Source organism: Pangasianodon hypophthalmus, chromosome 4 (genome assembly GCF_027358585.1).
Source record: "Pangasianodon hypophthalmus isolate fPanHyp1 chromosome 4, fPanHyp1.pri, whole genome shotgun sequence".
Classification (NCBI taxonomy): domain Eukaryota; kingdom Metazoa; phylum Chordata; class Actinopteri; order Siluriformes; family Pangasiidae; genus Pangasianodon; species Pangasianodon hypophthalmus.
The window spans coordinates 22431610-22448562 of NC_069713.1; the positions used below are offsets into that span (position 1 = coordinate 22431610).

Sequence of the window (16953 nt, forward strand, 5' to 3'; positions counted from 1 at the left end):
GTACTTCACAGTAGCTTCTAAAATTAGCCCCCACCAGGCACCCAGCAGAAATCAGAGTTAAGCAAAGACACCACCAAATATAGTGCAGCCCACATAATCTTGATCCTGCTAGAAATACCCATACTATACACATAGGCTTCAATGTTATTTATTACCACCATGTTGAGATGTTTTATAGCATATATAACAGGGGTTTTCTGATAAAAGAGCCCTAATCTTAATCCCTAAACATTAAACACTCAGTGAAAAAATACAGACCATTTTAAAGCACCCCGCATACACACAATACAGCTATAGTAACTCACACAAGAAAGAGATTTATTCAAAAGCTAATAATCATGGTAGTTCCATATCATGCCATCAGTGTCCACATGATGGAGCTATACAATAAACTCACAATGAGAGGATGACTACCCAAAAGACACCCACATGTCTGTAGGGCCATATGTGAAAATCTTTATCCTATGGAAAAACTGCCCAAAAAGAAAAAAGTACTATTATTCAGTTTATAGTCATGAAGTGATAAGTGAACAGCAGAATCAGATGTTAAAGTGATATCTAGACTGACAAAAATAGCCCACATGCAAAAATTTCCACAGTGGACATATGCTTAAGATTCTGGTCATCTTTCTGCTAGAGAATTTGTACATACATTTAAGTTATTTCCAAATTCTTGACATGAATATAATTTAATGTACTGCAAATGTATGTTGCGGTAGTGCTAGTGTGTGTCTATATATGTTTATGTATATGTGTGCAAGTGGATCATGTTTCAGACATGCTGGACTTTTGCACAGGCTCCTAATGCTATTAGTTTCCTAATGCTATCTCTAAATCTGTGTTGAAAGTAATAGTCATAGAACAACATATTTTCTGTGTTTTGTTCATACCCAGTTGGTTTCAGATTGTGTGTGTGTGTGTAGGCCTGGCCTGTTGGCCCAACACAATAGTAAGTGCAGAGTAAGCAGTGGTCCAGCACTAGTATGTGTGTGTGGAACATGCTAGCACTCGGCCACAATGCACCCTTTTCGCAGGGATTTTCATCCAACAGCACCTTCTCCCTTTTCTCCCTCTCCTTTTCCGCATTAGTCTTTTTGTGCCTCTCCTCTGCATTATGGGTTCAGGGAGCAGAATTAAGTTTGCCATTTGTGAAGTACTGCAGTTTGCCGCCTTCTGTGTTCCATTTTTCATTGTGATGCAGCGCTTTGCCTTCATCCTAGCACAAGCGAAGAGACAGATGCAGCCCTCTGGTGGAAACGCTAGCATGGCTTACTGGTTGATCGTGTCTTCATCTGTTGCCTATCTGACAACCGTGGCACTTCTGGTGTGGCTGCCAATTAAGTACATGGTGTTCATGAAGAAGAAAGCCCTGGTGGGGAGAAAGAAGTGGTGAGAGAGACAGAGAGAGCAGAAAGAGCTCATAGATTTATGTGTACTTTTTTTCACAATCAGTGTCTAACTATTGATGTAGCATCATAATTACATACCAAGATTATTCCTATTCAGAGATAGATAATGAAAATGTTGCCTGGAAATTTTTATCAAAACTATGCCATGAAGCATGTAAGTGTTTACATGTTTGTTTAAGCTTGTGTAATTCAGTTGATTTAGTATGACTCATTATTATTATTATTATTATTATTATTATTATTATTATTAGTTTGTTTTTGCAAGTTATGTGTTTGTCACTGAGTCATTGGTAAAATGTCATGTAAACTGTCACATAGTACACATACATAAACACACAATTCATAGTATTTTGTCATTAAAATGAACTAGAATTTTCTTTCTCTTTAGGAGACCTGTTGCTCTGGCTTATGTGCTCCTCTCCACGCTACCCACTTTTGCATTCCTAATAGCCAGTTCTGAGGTAAATAGAACATGTTGGATAATATTCACTATTAGTGATCTGGGATACATGTTGTTTGGTAAAGTGGGGAAATGTCTAGAATTCTATGTCATTCTTAGTTTACATTCTGAATTGAAATGGGTTCTGTACATGTGACAACGAGAAGGTTTACACAGTGCTGCACTGCCAAAACCATTAGGAAACTGCAACAATTCTTTGGAACAATTCCCAAAAACTACTGGGCATTCATAAGAGATTTATTGCTGTTTCTGACCACTCACGGTGCCATTCATATGCTCTCCCTATAATCTGTAATGGTTGAGAGCTGTAAATGGATCACTCTAGGATCTGCAAAGATGTTTTACCACTGCACCACTGCTTAGAGAAAGCACTAATTAGAAGGAACCATCCCTATTTGGAATATAAAAACCATCCCATCCTAGTGTATAACAGAACAACATTACTTGGGCACAGATAGTTCTGGCTATGACAGCTGTAACTGCCGCATTTTTTTCCTAATAACTACACAGTTATTAAAATGACTGGCAGAGTGACTTAGTGTAGCTTGTGAATATGCTGCCAGCACAAACTGGAAGTATTGATACATTGCTTTGACAAACATTTCTAGCCAATTCAGCTGTGCTAAAGGCCTGTTAGGTACAAACTGCTACCCCTGATAAGTTGACTGTCAATCCTGATATGAGCTATGCAGGATATCTACTCTGAGTGCGCAACCAGGTTGTGGGAATTGAAGTTCAGCTACCTTGCCAGGCTGCAAAAGTGTCAGTGGTGCAGGAAACAGAACTACTTCATCAGGGCTTTCAGTTGTCTCTACTGACTTATCCTTACCTGTTTATTACTTCACAGACTCCTATGACTACACACTCAGTGAGTTCAACTTTTCATATAGGCATCATAGAGCTGGATGTTATCTCTACTGAACTTGCCTGTTGTCCTGCATTTTGTCACACATCTAACATTCACAATTTGGACTCACAGCAATGGTAACCTTCTGTCTTTCACCTTCCACTGGCAACAAGTATTCCCTGTCTACAGCAGAGGACCTGACCACTAGTTCCACCACATTCTTAAAGCTAGACCTCTGTGAGGACCATCTACAGGTCATGCTGCATCAACTTCATGGAATTTGCTACTCATGCTGGTTTATTGTGCTATGCATGACTTGGTTTAGCACCCAGCTGTTTTCAGGATGTCATAAGCCATATTTTCTAGTATACCCACAATTCTTCTTTCTGATGGCTTCAACATATACTATATGTCCAAATGTTTGTGGACATCTGACTGTCAGTCCCATATGTGGTTCTTCCCCAAACTGCCACAAAGTTGGAAGCACACAGTTGTATAGGATGTCTTTGTATGCTGTGAAATTACAGTTTCCCTTCACTGGAACTAAAGAGCCTAGCCCAAACTTGTTTTACCATGACAGTACCCCTGTGCACAAAGTAAGGTCCATGAAGACATGGTTGCCAAGGTTGGTTTTGAAGAGTCTGCACAGAGGGCTGACCTCAAATCCACAGAACACCTATGAGATGAACTGGAATGCCAACTGTGTACTGGGGCTTCTCTCCTGACATCAGTGCCTGACTTCACTAATGCTCTTGTGGCTGGGGAAGGGGAAATTCCCACAGTCACATGCCAAAATCAAACCTTCCCAAAAAGTGGAGGCTGCTATATCAGCAAAAGGGGACCAATGTGATGGTCAGGTGTCCACAAACTTTTGGCTATATATTGTAGTTCTGACCCAGCTTCATCACTGGCAACGAAAGGCCCACTGCCTTCAAGTCTTCGACATTCAGCTTAGTCAAGGAGAAATATCCAGAAGGTGAGTTTGAGGCCATGGCTTGGCACACGTGACAGTGTCACCTGTGCCTTTATGGGCAGCCACTTACATTGCACACAGACCACCTGGCCTTTTCAGCCCTGGTTGCTACATCTGGTTCCAGGCAGAGGCCTCTTAGGATTCAACACTGGGCTGACAGTCTCCATTATAAGTTAAAAATGCTGTTCACTCCCATTCAGGAGAACTGGGAACAGATCTGCTTTCCCATGCCAGTCTACTCCCAGTGACTCAGACATGCACACAGTGCCTGACCTTATCCAAGTGTCTTTCTTCTGGACTTTCAGCTGGCCTTTGAGCAGGACCCCAGGCTGTCTATAATCCATATATTCATACATGCCCTCAAAGGTATTGGAGGACCAGACCTGATATAAGAGAAAAACTGTTGTGTATCTGCTTCAAATCCCGGGCAACTCTGCTGTTGTTCTCAGCTGTTTACAAGTGTTTGTGCATGCACACAAGGGCCATCTAAGCAATGTGCTATTCACTATTTTCTCCCCTTTTTTATCATTCGATACTTCCCACCCACCAGCCAGCTCTCCCCTATCATATGACAGCTACCAGCTGTGTAGGGTGAGGGCTAACAGGTGTTTGCCAGACATGTAATGCCAGCCCACAACATCTTTAGCATAACACATTCAGAGGAAAGCACTATCTGCCCTCTTCCACATACATGAGCTCACAGATGCCCATGATTGACTAGTGTCGCTAGTGATTGACAGGGGAGATAGAGTATACCATCCCTCCTGTTCAAAGAGCACAGCCAGTATGGCTCTCTTGGACTCCTAGCCACAGATAGAGGTAGCTTCGTCAGGAATCTAACTCATGATCTTTTGGCGGTATGGCAAACGTGTTCAATTCCTAGCTATTATATGAAATATTTCTACAGATTATGAATGGCATTTCAGAAAGTGGTAGGGACATGTCTACACCATGTAGACATGATGAAGCTGGGTCAGAAAGTAGGCCTATGTCATTCACAGTGAATAATTAGCAACAGGAAATGTTCTCATCCCATGATGATGATGATTATGGTGATATTACAGCACCAGTTAAACAGGCAGGATTCAGCATTGCCTTAGATTAATTCCCAGTGGTATTTCAAGAAAAGAATAGGGCCTACAGCATGATGTGTTTTAAATCTCTCTCTCTCTCTGCCTCTTTTCTAGGTGCAGATTAGAAATGATATGCAATTTGATACATTCACTGAGTTACCTGAGTCACTGGTTGTATTTTCCCTCATCCTCATTGACATTGTGGAAAGAATCCGTCACTGCAGACTTACCGGCCAGGGTAAAAACACTTTTTTTTTTTTCATTTGCGTGAACGCATATAAAAATATTTATTAGGTTACCATTGGGCAAAAAAGATTTTTTTTTTCTTTTCACATGAGGATTGTTGCCAGATCATTTCTTGCTGGTCTCACTAAACCATTAGCAAAACAAATTCATCTACTCCAGATAATAAAACACTACACAGATATTATAAATTGGTTTAGATTGGTATCTGATTCATGAGACAATTCTTAAACCTTCTTAAAACATGACCCACTCTCACAGACCTATCCCACTTTTCTTCTCATGGAAATTTGATATCCATTTTACCCTTCTTTGTGTTATGCATTCTAATACAAAAGGCTATGACATTTCTTTATTAGCACGATTCATTTAGCTTCAGTCACACATTTGCCTAAAGAGAGGCCCCTTGGTACTCTATTTCTCTGTTGTTGCACTCTATGCTAGAACTTTCTCTCAGAATGTCATGTTGCCAGAAAAATGAGTAGAATTGTGAATTTCTGGATTAAATATTGTTGAAGTAATGTCAACAATTGTAGTTAAACTAACTAAATAAGTAACAATTTTGCTTGTTTTTGTAGAAAGAAATTTTAATTTAACAAGAGGCACATTCCTATTATATTTACATATTATATTTTATCAGCCTCTGTGTTTGAAGAATGTATCAGCAATATGTGTTCTGAAACTAACACAGCTTACATAAGAATTTTCCTTGTAAGCCATTAATAATTAATGCAAATGTAATTTCACATAATGCACATTTTATTTGTAAAAGTGCATGATTATTCATGTCTGTAAATCTTTCCTTAATTAATATATTAGTAATAGTAATAGTAAGGCAGTTAATCAGTTCTGTCTTTGGACACAGCATAAACAAACCAGCATTTTTTGTTGTATTTTTAGCTAATGAATTACATCGAAATGCAGACATCCCAACCCTTAACCACACTGAGATGATGATGCCAATAGCCATTACTGCCACTGGGCCATCTCCTGCAGCAGCAAGTACTGGTGTGGGGCCACAGAATGGAGCAAGAGCAGCTAATGGGCCCACTACAAGGTTACCTGGAAGAACTGTAGTTACAGGGTTATCAGGCAATGGGATGGTCACTGGGTTGCCCACCAGTGGGGCAATTACAGGGATTCCAGGCAACATGATAGGTTCAGGTGTGCCCAGCAATGGTGCGGTGCCAATACTGTCAGGCAATAACCAGAGGCAACCATATACTATATCTGGGATTTGTCCAGGCACTGGCCTGCCCTTAAGAAATTTCCAATATGCCACTGCATACACAGGACCATTTCGTTTTTTGCTAGCAAGTGATGTGCGTGCTGAAGCCTTTGCCGATAGCTTCCTGTTCTGGTTGGACACAGCTGAAATGGTGCGAGTTGCAAATCACACTTCTGTCTATTTCTCAGGTTGGGCTTTACCAGTGTACCTCTTCAGCTTTCTTTCAATGCTGCGATTGGCTCTAATGCCCCACAATCCCGTTCTCTCACCCCTGGGGGTGGCCCTACAGGACCTCCCCTTCCTCATTTTGAGAGTGGCCCTTCTAGCCATTTTTGGATTTGTCACTCCAGTACTGTTTGTGATGAAGAACTTCTTGGTGTGTTTGGCTTACATTTACTTTAACTTCATGACCAAGCTTAAAGTTTTCAACACTGAGAGGATGTTCTGACTGGCCCAGTGAGAAAGTTACAGTGAACTGAACAGCAGAGGAAAACAAAATTATGACTGTTACAGTCAATCTGAACTGCAGTAAGGCTGGATTTGAAATGAATCTGTTTTCAAATCCCAAAATTATTAGATACAATACTGTTGAGTATTTTCTTATTACAGAAAAACATAAAGGTCCTTAATAATAATTTTACTTACTAACCTAATGAATGATTTAATGTATTATTATAAAGAATTGACAGTGCCATAAGACCTGTGTTAATAAGAGAGATAAGAATTGAAACCTCACCTGCTGCACTTTGACCAATGTTTGTTTCAAGTGATTTTAGTTATTTTTATTTCATGTTACTTTATCTCAATTGTCATGTAGATTAAATGTGTATACACACATAGATGCCTTAAATCACCTGTTCTCTTTTCTGGAAAAAAAAAGTGCTTATGACTTGCACCGATTTAAAAAGAAAAATAGTGATCTTTTATTATTATTTTTTAATTTTTACTTTAGTAGTTTTTTTTTTTTTTACACTTATCCTTTAACATATTTTTATATTCGGCTAGGATTCAACCTACAGGGTATATTTCTCTCTGTAATATCAGAAATAAAAATGGAAACTGAAAGTGGTATTTTCCTGGTAAAATGGCTTTGTGCACGTACTGTAAATGCTTATGGTGTGTTTAATTTCTTTGCTTTATGTCCTATTATCTTTCTAGCTTCCCTTTTCAGCTTTAAATGTTTGTTTTTAGGAAATTTGCAACAGAAAAAGTATTAGCTCTTCAATCATATTATACGTCGATCACGTACACCAGAGGAGGAAACAGGGTTATTCTGTTTTTGAGTTTGTTTGCCGCCTGACTAACACACACACACACACACACACGAAAATGAATGTTAAACTTGAGCTCATGTGTGTTTTATTGTCTTTCTGATGATATCAAACCCTAGGCAGAAATTCTGTATTTAATGTCCACCTCAAAACAGATTCAACCTGCTGTCTGAGGGGTGTGTGTGTTAGTCTCAGACTGTTAATCTGACACAGTGTTCACCTTAGCTAACCCTTTAGGTAACATCAGCTAATCCCATTAGCAGATCCTGCTTTATTATAAATTAGAGAGACCTACATTCCCTTCACTTTTATTTTCTCCTGAGGTGGTCTATGTTGATTCTGATGAACATCCTGATTCTGTTTCCCTATAAGTACAGGTTCACTGAAAATATCCTCAATAGCTGATTTGACGAACAGCTTTGATGCCATATACAGAAAAAACTACATCAAGGACAAGAAATGGGGTTTTTGTTTTTCGCTCTGTGGCACGTTTTTAAAGATGTTGAAATGTCACTTTATAATAAATATGACTGATATGTAGTCCACTATGACAAGTGGATGATATGTTGTAAATGTTATCCCTTGTTCTTTTCTAGAGGGTTTGTGTTTGAGGACAAACATAATTACTCATTGGAATAATAGGAATCTGACAGGAGGAAGAGCTTTGTAAAGACAAAAAGTGCTGTGGTAGTTGGTAGATGACTTTCCTGTTTTACTGTGTCCTGTATTGGGGCCATAAAGCTGGGGTCAGACCCAACGCTCCCTTTTAAGTTGTTTCCGCTGTAATTTCCTGTTTTAATGCAGATGTAAGTAAGAGGTTTAACTGATTGTTAGCATCTAAAATGGAGCAGTATGACCTGCAGTAGTAAAATGGGGAAACTTTACTATAATTAAACCTTCAGCGGGTAAGATCTGGATGCACATAATGCACAACCAAAACGTTTGGAAAGAAGGATAATCCCATATAGATACCCTAAAGATTACTGTGAATGGTCCCACATAAAAACAATAAAGATTGCACTTCCCAAAAACAGTTTATGCCCAAGTCTCAACCTTTTTTCAGTGGATAATCTCACCTTGATACTGTAGACTTTTACTTGTTCTTGTAAATACTGCCGCTGTTATCATATATCCTCATACAGAACGCACTTTCAACACACATACTACTGTGTGACTTTAAAGTATACAGTACACTTGTAGAAGAGTATATCCGTATTTCTGTAAAACTGCTTTGTCACAACATCCATTGTTAAAAGAGCTATATAAATAAATTGAACTGAATTGAAGTTAATTATTGATTCATAATCACATTATCCAGTTTGATACTAGTTCCTCTCAAGTTTCTATCCTAACCTTTGACTCAGGGAGATTTTTCTTACAACTACCACCTCTGGCCCAATAGAGAACAAAATATAAATCTACATAAGGGTATCTGTAAAACTACTTTGTGTCAATGTCTATTGTTAAACGTATTATAAAATAAAATAAAAAGCAATAGTGGGGAGTACAATGTATGTTTATTAACAGGAAATATTTTTCTGGGATTTGGCTAAATGAAAACAACCATATTTTACACCTGATAAATTTTCATTACGGTCTTGCATTTAAAACAGATTTTAACATCTCATCAGCTGTGGTAATATGGTGGTCTCTTTCAAAGGATAGATGGAGTAAATGGGGGCTGGCAAATGCACCTATATATAGGTCAGCCTGCCCATATATAAAATGGCCAATGAGTGTATACACCTGACTGTTACATTCATATGCCTCTGAAAGCTTTATTAACTCAATGAATGTGTTAAATTAGGTGTTTGTCACTAAGAAAAACATAACGAACTATTACCAAAAAAAGAATATCAGTTGCAGAATACATTGGAGTAAGGGTACATTACTGAAAACCAGTAGAACATTGTGGAAGAACCAATTGGTTAACTGTATGTCAAGGTACACATTGTGTTGTGTAAATGGATTACAACCTAAAATATTTTTTAAAATTTAAAAATAACTTGCTTGTTTCCATACTTTTGGCCTGTAGTATACATGCAGTCACAAAAAAAAACAAACAAACAAACAAATTTGCTTGTGTTGCTTCTTTCTGTTCTTTTGTGAATGTGTGTGTCTTTGATAGATGAAGACCAGCCCAGTTTCTGCCCAGACATTGGGAGTTGTATGCTGGTCACTGTTACTCTGTCCAGCACTCTAAGGTGAGGTGGAAAGATGACAGCTTGTCATATAAAGGAGGAACCCATCTGGCCAGTATTCACAAAATAGAAGAGCACAGATTTAGTGGATACTGTAAAGGCATATACCCATATATTATATTTGGATTAGACCAGATTATCTGAAGTATTATGAAGCATAGTCAGAATAAAATTTGTAGTCAGCACACTATAGCATACTAGTCTCTACACAGAAATAAAATACATTTTTGAAGTACAATACAATGAACGTCTATAACTTTTGAAAAGATGTTTCTCATTCCCTTGAATAAATGTGCATATCTATGTTCTGCAGTGCACCTGATGAATCATGATGTAACATCCAGTCTGGACATTTCCCGTCCTGGCCTCCACAGGGCACTTTCCCTGGAAATCTAACCCACTTTCTCCATTATCTCACACACTTCCTTTTTACACGCTTTTAAAAAAGCATGTGGAATTTTCTTTAGATGTGAAGCCTTACAGTATGCCTTCAACCTCGTAACTTTCGAACCATAGTTGTCTGGCTAGCCTTTTGTGTGACCCTTTTTGCTTGCTCATGTTTCTTGCTTTTTTGCCTAGACCTTCTGATGCTGTTTTTGAAATCTGATTCTGATCCTTGCTTACCTTTTTTGACTATTCTCTGGACTGTGTATTTGTAGATTTGACTGCCCTGATCAGTTCTTGCATTTTCTGGTTTGGCCCTGGACTTTGTTTTGACTCTGCCCTTTGACCCAATAATACTCTTTGCAAATGAGACCTCTTTGTTACTTATGAATATGTTTGAATCAGAAGACTTACAACCTGTCAGATAAAACCAATGTCACACACCGAACTAACCTCAGAGAGGACTGCATTCTCGTGAAAGGAAAACTATGGGCACTGTTAATTTGCAGTATTTGCATCCCTCTGCATGTATTTTACACTGGCAGATGACAAAAAAAGTGAGTTTTTCTTGCCATTCCTTTGAAAGTAATATTACTGACTATTATGTACAGATAATTATGTACAGATAATTACAGATAATTAGATAATTTGGTCAATGTGCAAAGGTGGATAGACATGTAAAAATGCAGAATTATAGTGTTTCACAGTTGGTGAGAATTTAAATGCTTGTTTGTTTTCAATATTAATTGGACTTTAGTATCCGCAACTTATTTGTTACAGACATAATAAGTAAGTATATACTGTATTTAGCTGAAGGTGAAGAAGCCTATTTATGGGTGAATGTAATGAAGTGGGGTGATATAAATTGTGCATAAAACAGGTTGTAAGAAATGTCTTTGTGGCTGTGCTTGAAGATAAGTAAATGCTGTTTTATCCCTGTGTCTGCACTAAGAGTCAGTCTCGGGAGGCAGTGACGCACCGATGAATTTTGAATTGGTTATGATTGTCAGTCTCATTTTGCCCCCCTCCGTCTATTTCAGTGCAGTGCATTAATTTATGACCAAGCTAATTGTAATATGCAGACTTGTTACTGCCAGAATGTGTGTGCCTACAGTATATGTGTGTTTTATTAGGGCAAATCTGAAAATCATCATCAAAGTCCATGACAGGGGTCAGAACATAGGTGGATAAGGTAAGGTGGATAGATATTTCCAAAAACATATGTCAAAATAAACAGGCATGGGTTAACACGAAGAGAAACTAAAACCTGAAAACAAGACTCAGACTTACAGTACTCAGACTTACAGTACATACATACACATTTAGGTCCAGAAGTATTTGGACAATGACAGAGTTTTGGTGATTTTGCCTTTATACACCACCACAATAGATTTGAAATAAAACAATCAAGATGTGATCAAAGTGTAGACTTTCAGCTTTATTTTAAGAGGTTATATAGGTTAACTGTATATATTTAGGTGGAAACAGTAGGGTAACACACCAATGACAGCATGGGGCGGAGACAGGACTAGAACATAAACAAAAGCAGATGGAGTGCAAAATCTAACCAAAATGTAAAGAACTGGCAAATTATGAGGCATAGCATGAAACTAGCATGAAAATATACCACTAGCATGAAAATATAGCCTGCTGTCTCACTCTAAGGGATTTCATAAATGTGCCAACCAGATAAGAGGATATATATTTGGCAAATGTAGGTTTATTTGCATCTTTGCCATTTTTTAATTTGTATATTAACCTATTAGTTAAAAATAGTCAATTGTTTTTATGTCACACGGTATTACAACTGACAGCATATTTCACATAAACAAAGGGTTTATCAGTCCGCAAGTTAAAAAAAAAACAAAAAAAAACAAAAACAGCTACACAAAGGGTCCTGTTCAGAGTTGGTGAATTAAGTTAAAAAAATTTGTCAATTTTTTAACTTAATTCACCAACTCTGAACAGGACCCTTTGTGTTTTGTGTGTTATTCATCTTCTCATGTTATTTCTCTTCTTACATAATCAATGAGGAAACTGGACTCTTCATTCTCAATTAAGTGTCCATTGTTTTTTTAGCAATCTATTTTACACAGTGCTTCCTTTATCATCACCCTTATCCCTTCCTTGTTCCCCACTAAACATCACTTCATCTATCTCGTAATCCTTTTTAGCCATTAGCCAAAGACATTTCTTGCTTTTGTTCTGCCATTTTAGTTTGATCAGTCGATCAGTTATCTCTCTCCAATCCCTGTCTAAATCTTTTACAAGCCTCTGCAGAAACTGCAATAATAGGTATCAATAATCTTATTTATACTTGACGTCTGCTGCAAAAAATGTTGTAATTTGTTGGACTGAATTAATCTCAGTTTCTTCTTTTCATGCACTCGGCGTCTGGCTGTGACATCCCTTTATAGACTTATGTTCTCTTTATCTCACCAATAATCTTTTCTATTCCTCCTTTGTTGTCTGTTGCTTCACTCATCTTTATTATTCTACCACCCTTCCTCTTTTCACTCTTGTCATTAAAAGATCTACTGTGCTATAGATTTGCAACACAGTCATTTCCATCTGCTCCTTAACTAATCGTTGTTCTATGCAGCAACAAAGAAAATAAAGAATGACTGAAAAACATGGAGAAAATTGCAACTAGATGCACATTTATATATAAATAAATATACATAATGTATAATTATGTATACTGAACTCATAATAAGAAATATTAGGTAAATTCATCTATATTCAAGATATTTTCACATGCTGAGATTTTATTTTTCACACTGCAATGCAAAGTCCTCATTCACATGAAACATGAGAAGACATGAGAAGTTTGGGGACAACATAGTGGATAATTATCTGCCAATGGAATAAAAATATTAGATAAATTAGCCTATATTTGAGATTTTTTTTTATTTACTACGTTTTTTTCCCAGCGTGAAGGGTGTTATGTTTTTTGTTCTTTCATGTTCCTTTTCTTTTCCTCCCACTCTTTTTTCTTTGTTATTTGATTTGTTGTACCAGAACAGACAGAATGCTGACACTTCTTAACCTCTGGTCTGAACTGCTATTTCCTGCTGATACTCCATGTACACATACTGAACTAGTTTATGACACTGTGCATGAGAGAAATGTAGATTCGGGAAAGAGGATGCTGACTGTACAGTTTGAAATATTCTGAAGAATTCAACTCTGCGATGAGTCTTTGTCGCACTTCCTCATTATTTCCAGGAATGTATCTACTCTATATCTTTATTCACTGACTTTTAGATGGTAAATCAGTGATCACATGGCAATGGCTTGGGTGAGACAAAATAATTGGACACACAAATTCAATACCTTTGTGGTTTAGTCACATCATTTAATTTCTATGAAGAAAGATACAGGAACTGGGAAAATAATTTTTAATCTTTTAATTATTAATTTTCAGTGCAGTTTCAGTTTGATGAGTCTGTATTAACACATTTGTTGTATTTTATTGACTATGCATTGAAATTGTATCAATCCAATATGTATGTTGTGAAGTCCTGCATAATGCCTTCTGTCTAGTTATGGTGGGTAATCATGTAGGTTAGCTTACTAAAAATGATTTAAATAAGTTCATGTATTATACTATCACAGATTGTCTCAGGTAAGGTAGGGCAAAAGCAAGGGGCAAGGTACTATCTAAATGTACATTTTTGAAGTGTAAAATGCACACATTGTTGCTCCCCGTCTTAAAATCTTTTACATACTAAAAAAAGGAACATTACAAAATGAAGTAATTTATACCACAGCATGGCTGAATTCTAGAATCTGATTGGTCAGAAGGTGCACAGCGCTGGCAATAGTTCTGGTGCTTTTTATTAAAGCACACATGTATTTTAATACATTACTGTTACTGTAGTAACAGCTCATACACAGGAACTTGTGTGGTGGACAGTTCTTATAACCTAAGCCTTATTAAAAAATGTGTTATAAAAGCTTTCTGTTAGTAGAATGTATATTTAACTTACAGAAGGAGTCTCAGGTGTCTGCTCTTTATAACAGTCAGTAAGTTTCTGGACAAGGGAGAATCTTCACATTTTATGCTTTCTGGTTTCTTGGTAAAATTACAAGTTTTTTGTCTTATTAAATTAATTAGAGAGAGAAAGAAGGACAGGCCGGTGAGAGAATGACTGTTTATAATGACTATAACATGAGTGATAACTAACATAAGGAACTAATTTTTCTTGCAGCATTAAATGTAACTATAAACCATTAAAAAGCATGGTCTGTCGTCTTTAAGTTTGTAAAAAAAAAAAAATCCTTGGCAGACTGTTGTGGTATAAGCATGGTATAAGGGGTATGAGTGTATAATAACACACTTCAGACCATGCAATTATACAGTATAATAATCCACTTAGGGATGGTAATGACATCAAACTGGATCACACCACCCAGGCCTAGATTTTTTTTTTTCATATACTAAGTCTGTTGGCTTATCCCTTACCGAAATGCAAATGTTACAATATATGTAAAAGACATCCAGAAATTAATTAATGTACATTTTGGAGCTTTATACATATTTACTATAGTAATAAATTGGTTATACATTGTTAGTAAATTATAGCTACTTACAAGTATATTAATGTTCATGAATACAGGCTTCATAGAAAGTGGGATCATATCCACATACATAGCCTAGTTAAAAGTCAGTTTGGTTATATATATGAAATCATGAAATTTAGCATTGTCTAGGGCTAACAGTATTTATATACACCTTCAGTATTTTATATTTTGGATTTGTTTTATTGTGCAGAGAAATGCTGGCACATGAATATTACTGCTCATTAAGACGGGTATTTGTTAAGAAAAGTGGGTTTTGTAAAACTAAATTGTGTTCTAAACAGGTTCAGAGTAATTTGCAATACATTTTTAAAATAACCTTGAACAAATATTTCTACTGTTGTCAACTGTTGTTACTTTTCACAGTAAATAATAAAAGGAAAGGGTATAATACATGTGATTTCCTGATGATATTCCAGGAGCAGTTAAGCAGATGTTTTAGCATTTCCGGAGTTGAATTCCCAATCCACAGTGCTATCTCATGGACACTAACAGGGGCAGGGTTGACATTTGTTTCTCAGTCAGACTTGAGTCTGTTGTTAAAGTTATGAGTAAAAGTATAGAAATTTCTCTTCTCTCTCTTTCTTTTCCAGAAAAAGTTTAGACATAATAAGTGATTGAATCCGCTCTTTGACTTCCCTGTGTGTCAGATGCCATAGCCACTTTTCCACTGACCCCATAAAAACATTCCATTTTTTTAACCATAACCAAATTTTGGTAGTCAGATCTGAGCAACCTTGTTCTAACCCTTTGAAGTAATGAATGATAGCAGTAAATGATATGAATGAATGATAGGAGTCAGCATAAAATGCTTTACTTTTAATGTGCAAAAAAAAAGAATCCTCTCTGCATGAGAATGAAGGAATAGTATTTAGGCTAGTTGAAGAGAATAGACAAAACCCGCAAAGAACATTACATTCTAGAGAAGACTTGTTTTAAAATGTATGAGTTAATAATTTAGTTAGTGAATTTATGGAAAAAAAAAAAAACTGTATTATTGCCTTTGACCAACAATTACCAACAAAGATTTCACACGAGTAAAATCCCTTTGTAATCCATCACTACTGGGAAAATCAGCTTTCCACACACAAAAAGATGACCTACATGAATCAATTAATGCTTAAAAAAAACAGAACCAGTTCAATATACCACTAGGCACAATCAGGTCCGAGAATACACATTGACACTGCTCTGCACAGTGAGAAAGATGGTGAGGTCTTAAATGGTTTTATGGAAAAAATAGAATGTTTGGGGAGACACAAAATCTTGCAACACCCATCTCAGTCTCTTGATTAACACACAAAAAAACTGTAATCTGACTTGAAAGGGGTACTCAGGTGCATATCTTGTAAAAACAAACAAACAAACAAACAAACAAACGCATCATACCCATAAGCTAACAAAATACCATTTATTTGAAATGCTACTCATTGTACATGTTCAGTTTTTCTTATTTTCATGAAGGATATGAGATTAGTATCTACAGTATTTGTGCATAGGGCATCCTAATATGAAAACAACTGGATAGGCCACTTGATTTTTTTTTTTTTGCCATGAAAGTAGTCTGGCTACACTGTGACAGGTAAAAGCTGACAGCCAATCAGGGGAGAGAGTCAGTCAATACGAGGAAAATGGATTCAGGCATGAAGGAGTTTTACCTTTTTTTGAACATTTTGGTGGGAAGCTAGTTAATGATAGTCATATTATTTGTCTTTGTTGTGGACTTTGTATAACTACCCAAAAGTTGAAACGTAAGCTTATAGATAAGCCAAGTAGTAGATAAGTAGTTGGTTTGTGTGTTTGTGTGCATTTATGTACGTTAAACTCTGTTATGTCACCACCAGTATGTGTATTTCGTTCACCAATCTTTTAGTGACCTAACATGATAGTTTTGTTTTCTACATTGTAGTGGGCTAGCCCTACTGGTTTTTGGGAAAGCCCCTATGTTTAACCCACAGTACAAAGCCAAGCAGCCCACTGTGAGATTACAGCTGAGCACATTCCCCTACAATCAGAAAATATATTTTATTTAGTTTTATTTTAGTTAGTTAGGTAATAGTATGTGATTTTTGCTTTCTCTGTGTTAAGATCCTGTTTTTCATATAGTACAAAATTTGCTTGATTAGGCCATTTCCTGTTTCCGACCACAGTTCTACCAGCCAACTGGAAACATGTAGTGAGTATAAAAATATCAGACTAAAGAAATGGCAGTGATCTCCATAAAGCTATCACTAATCAAGCAAAGATGTTGGGTGATCATCAACAGGAATTGGTGCATTT

The 16953-nt window shown here is 36.8% G+C and overlaps 1 protein-coding gene across 1 annotated transcript; it reads left to right on the forward strand.

Annotated features, from left to right (window-relative positions):
- The first annotated feature begins 747 nt into the window (after positions 1–747).
- LOC113539992 (transmembrane protein 236) lies at positions 748–8157 on the forward strand. Its single transcript, XM_026936150.3, has 4 exons — positions 748–1389; positions 1798–1870; positions 4877–5000; positions 5906–8157. Exons 1-4 carry the CDS (start codon positions 1115–1117, stop codon positions 6679–6681), a joined length of 1248 nt encoding a protein of 415 aa, XP_026791951.3. The 5' UTR covers positions 748–1114; the 3' UTR covers positions 6682–8157.
- Positions 8158–16953: the final 8796 nt, after the last annotated feature.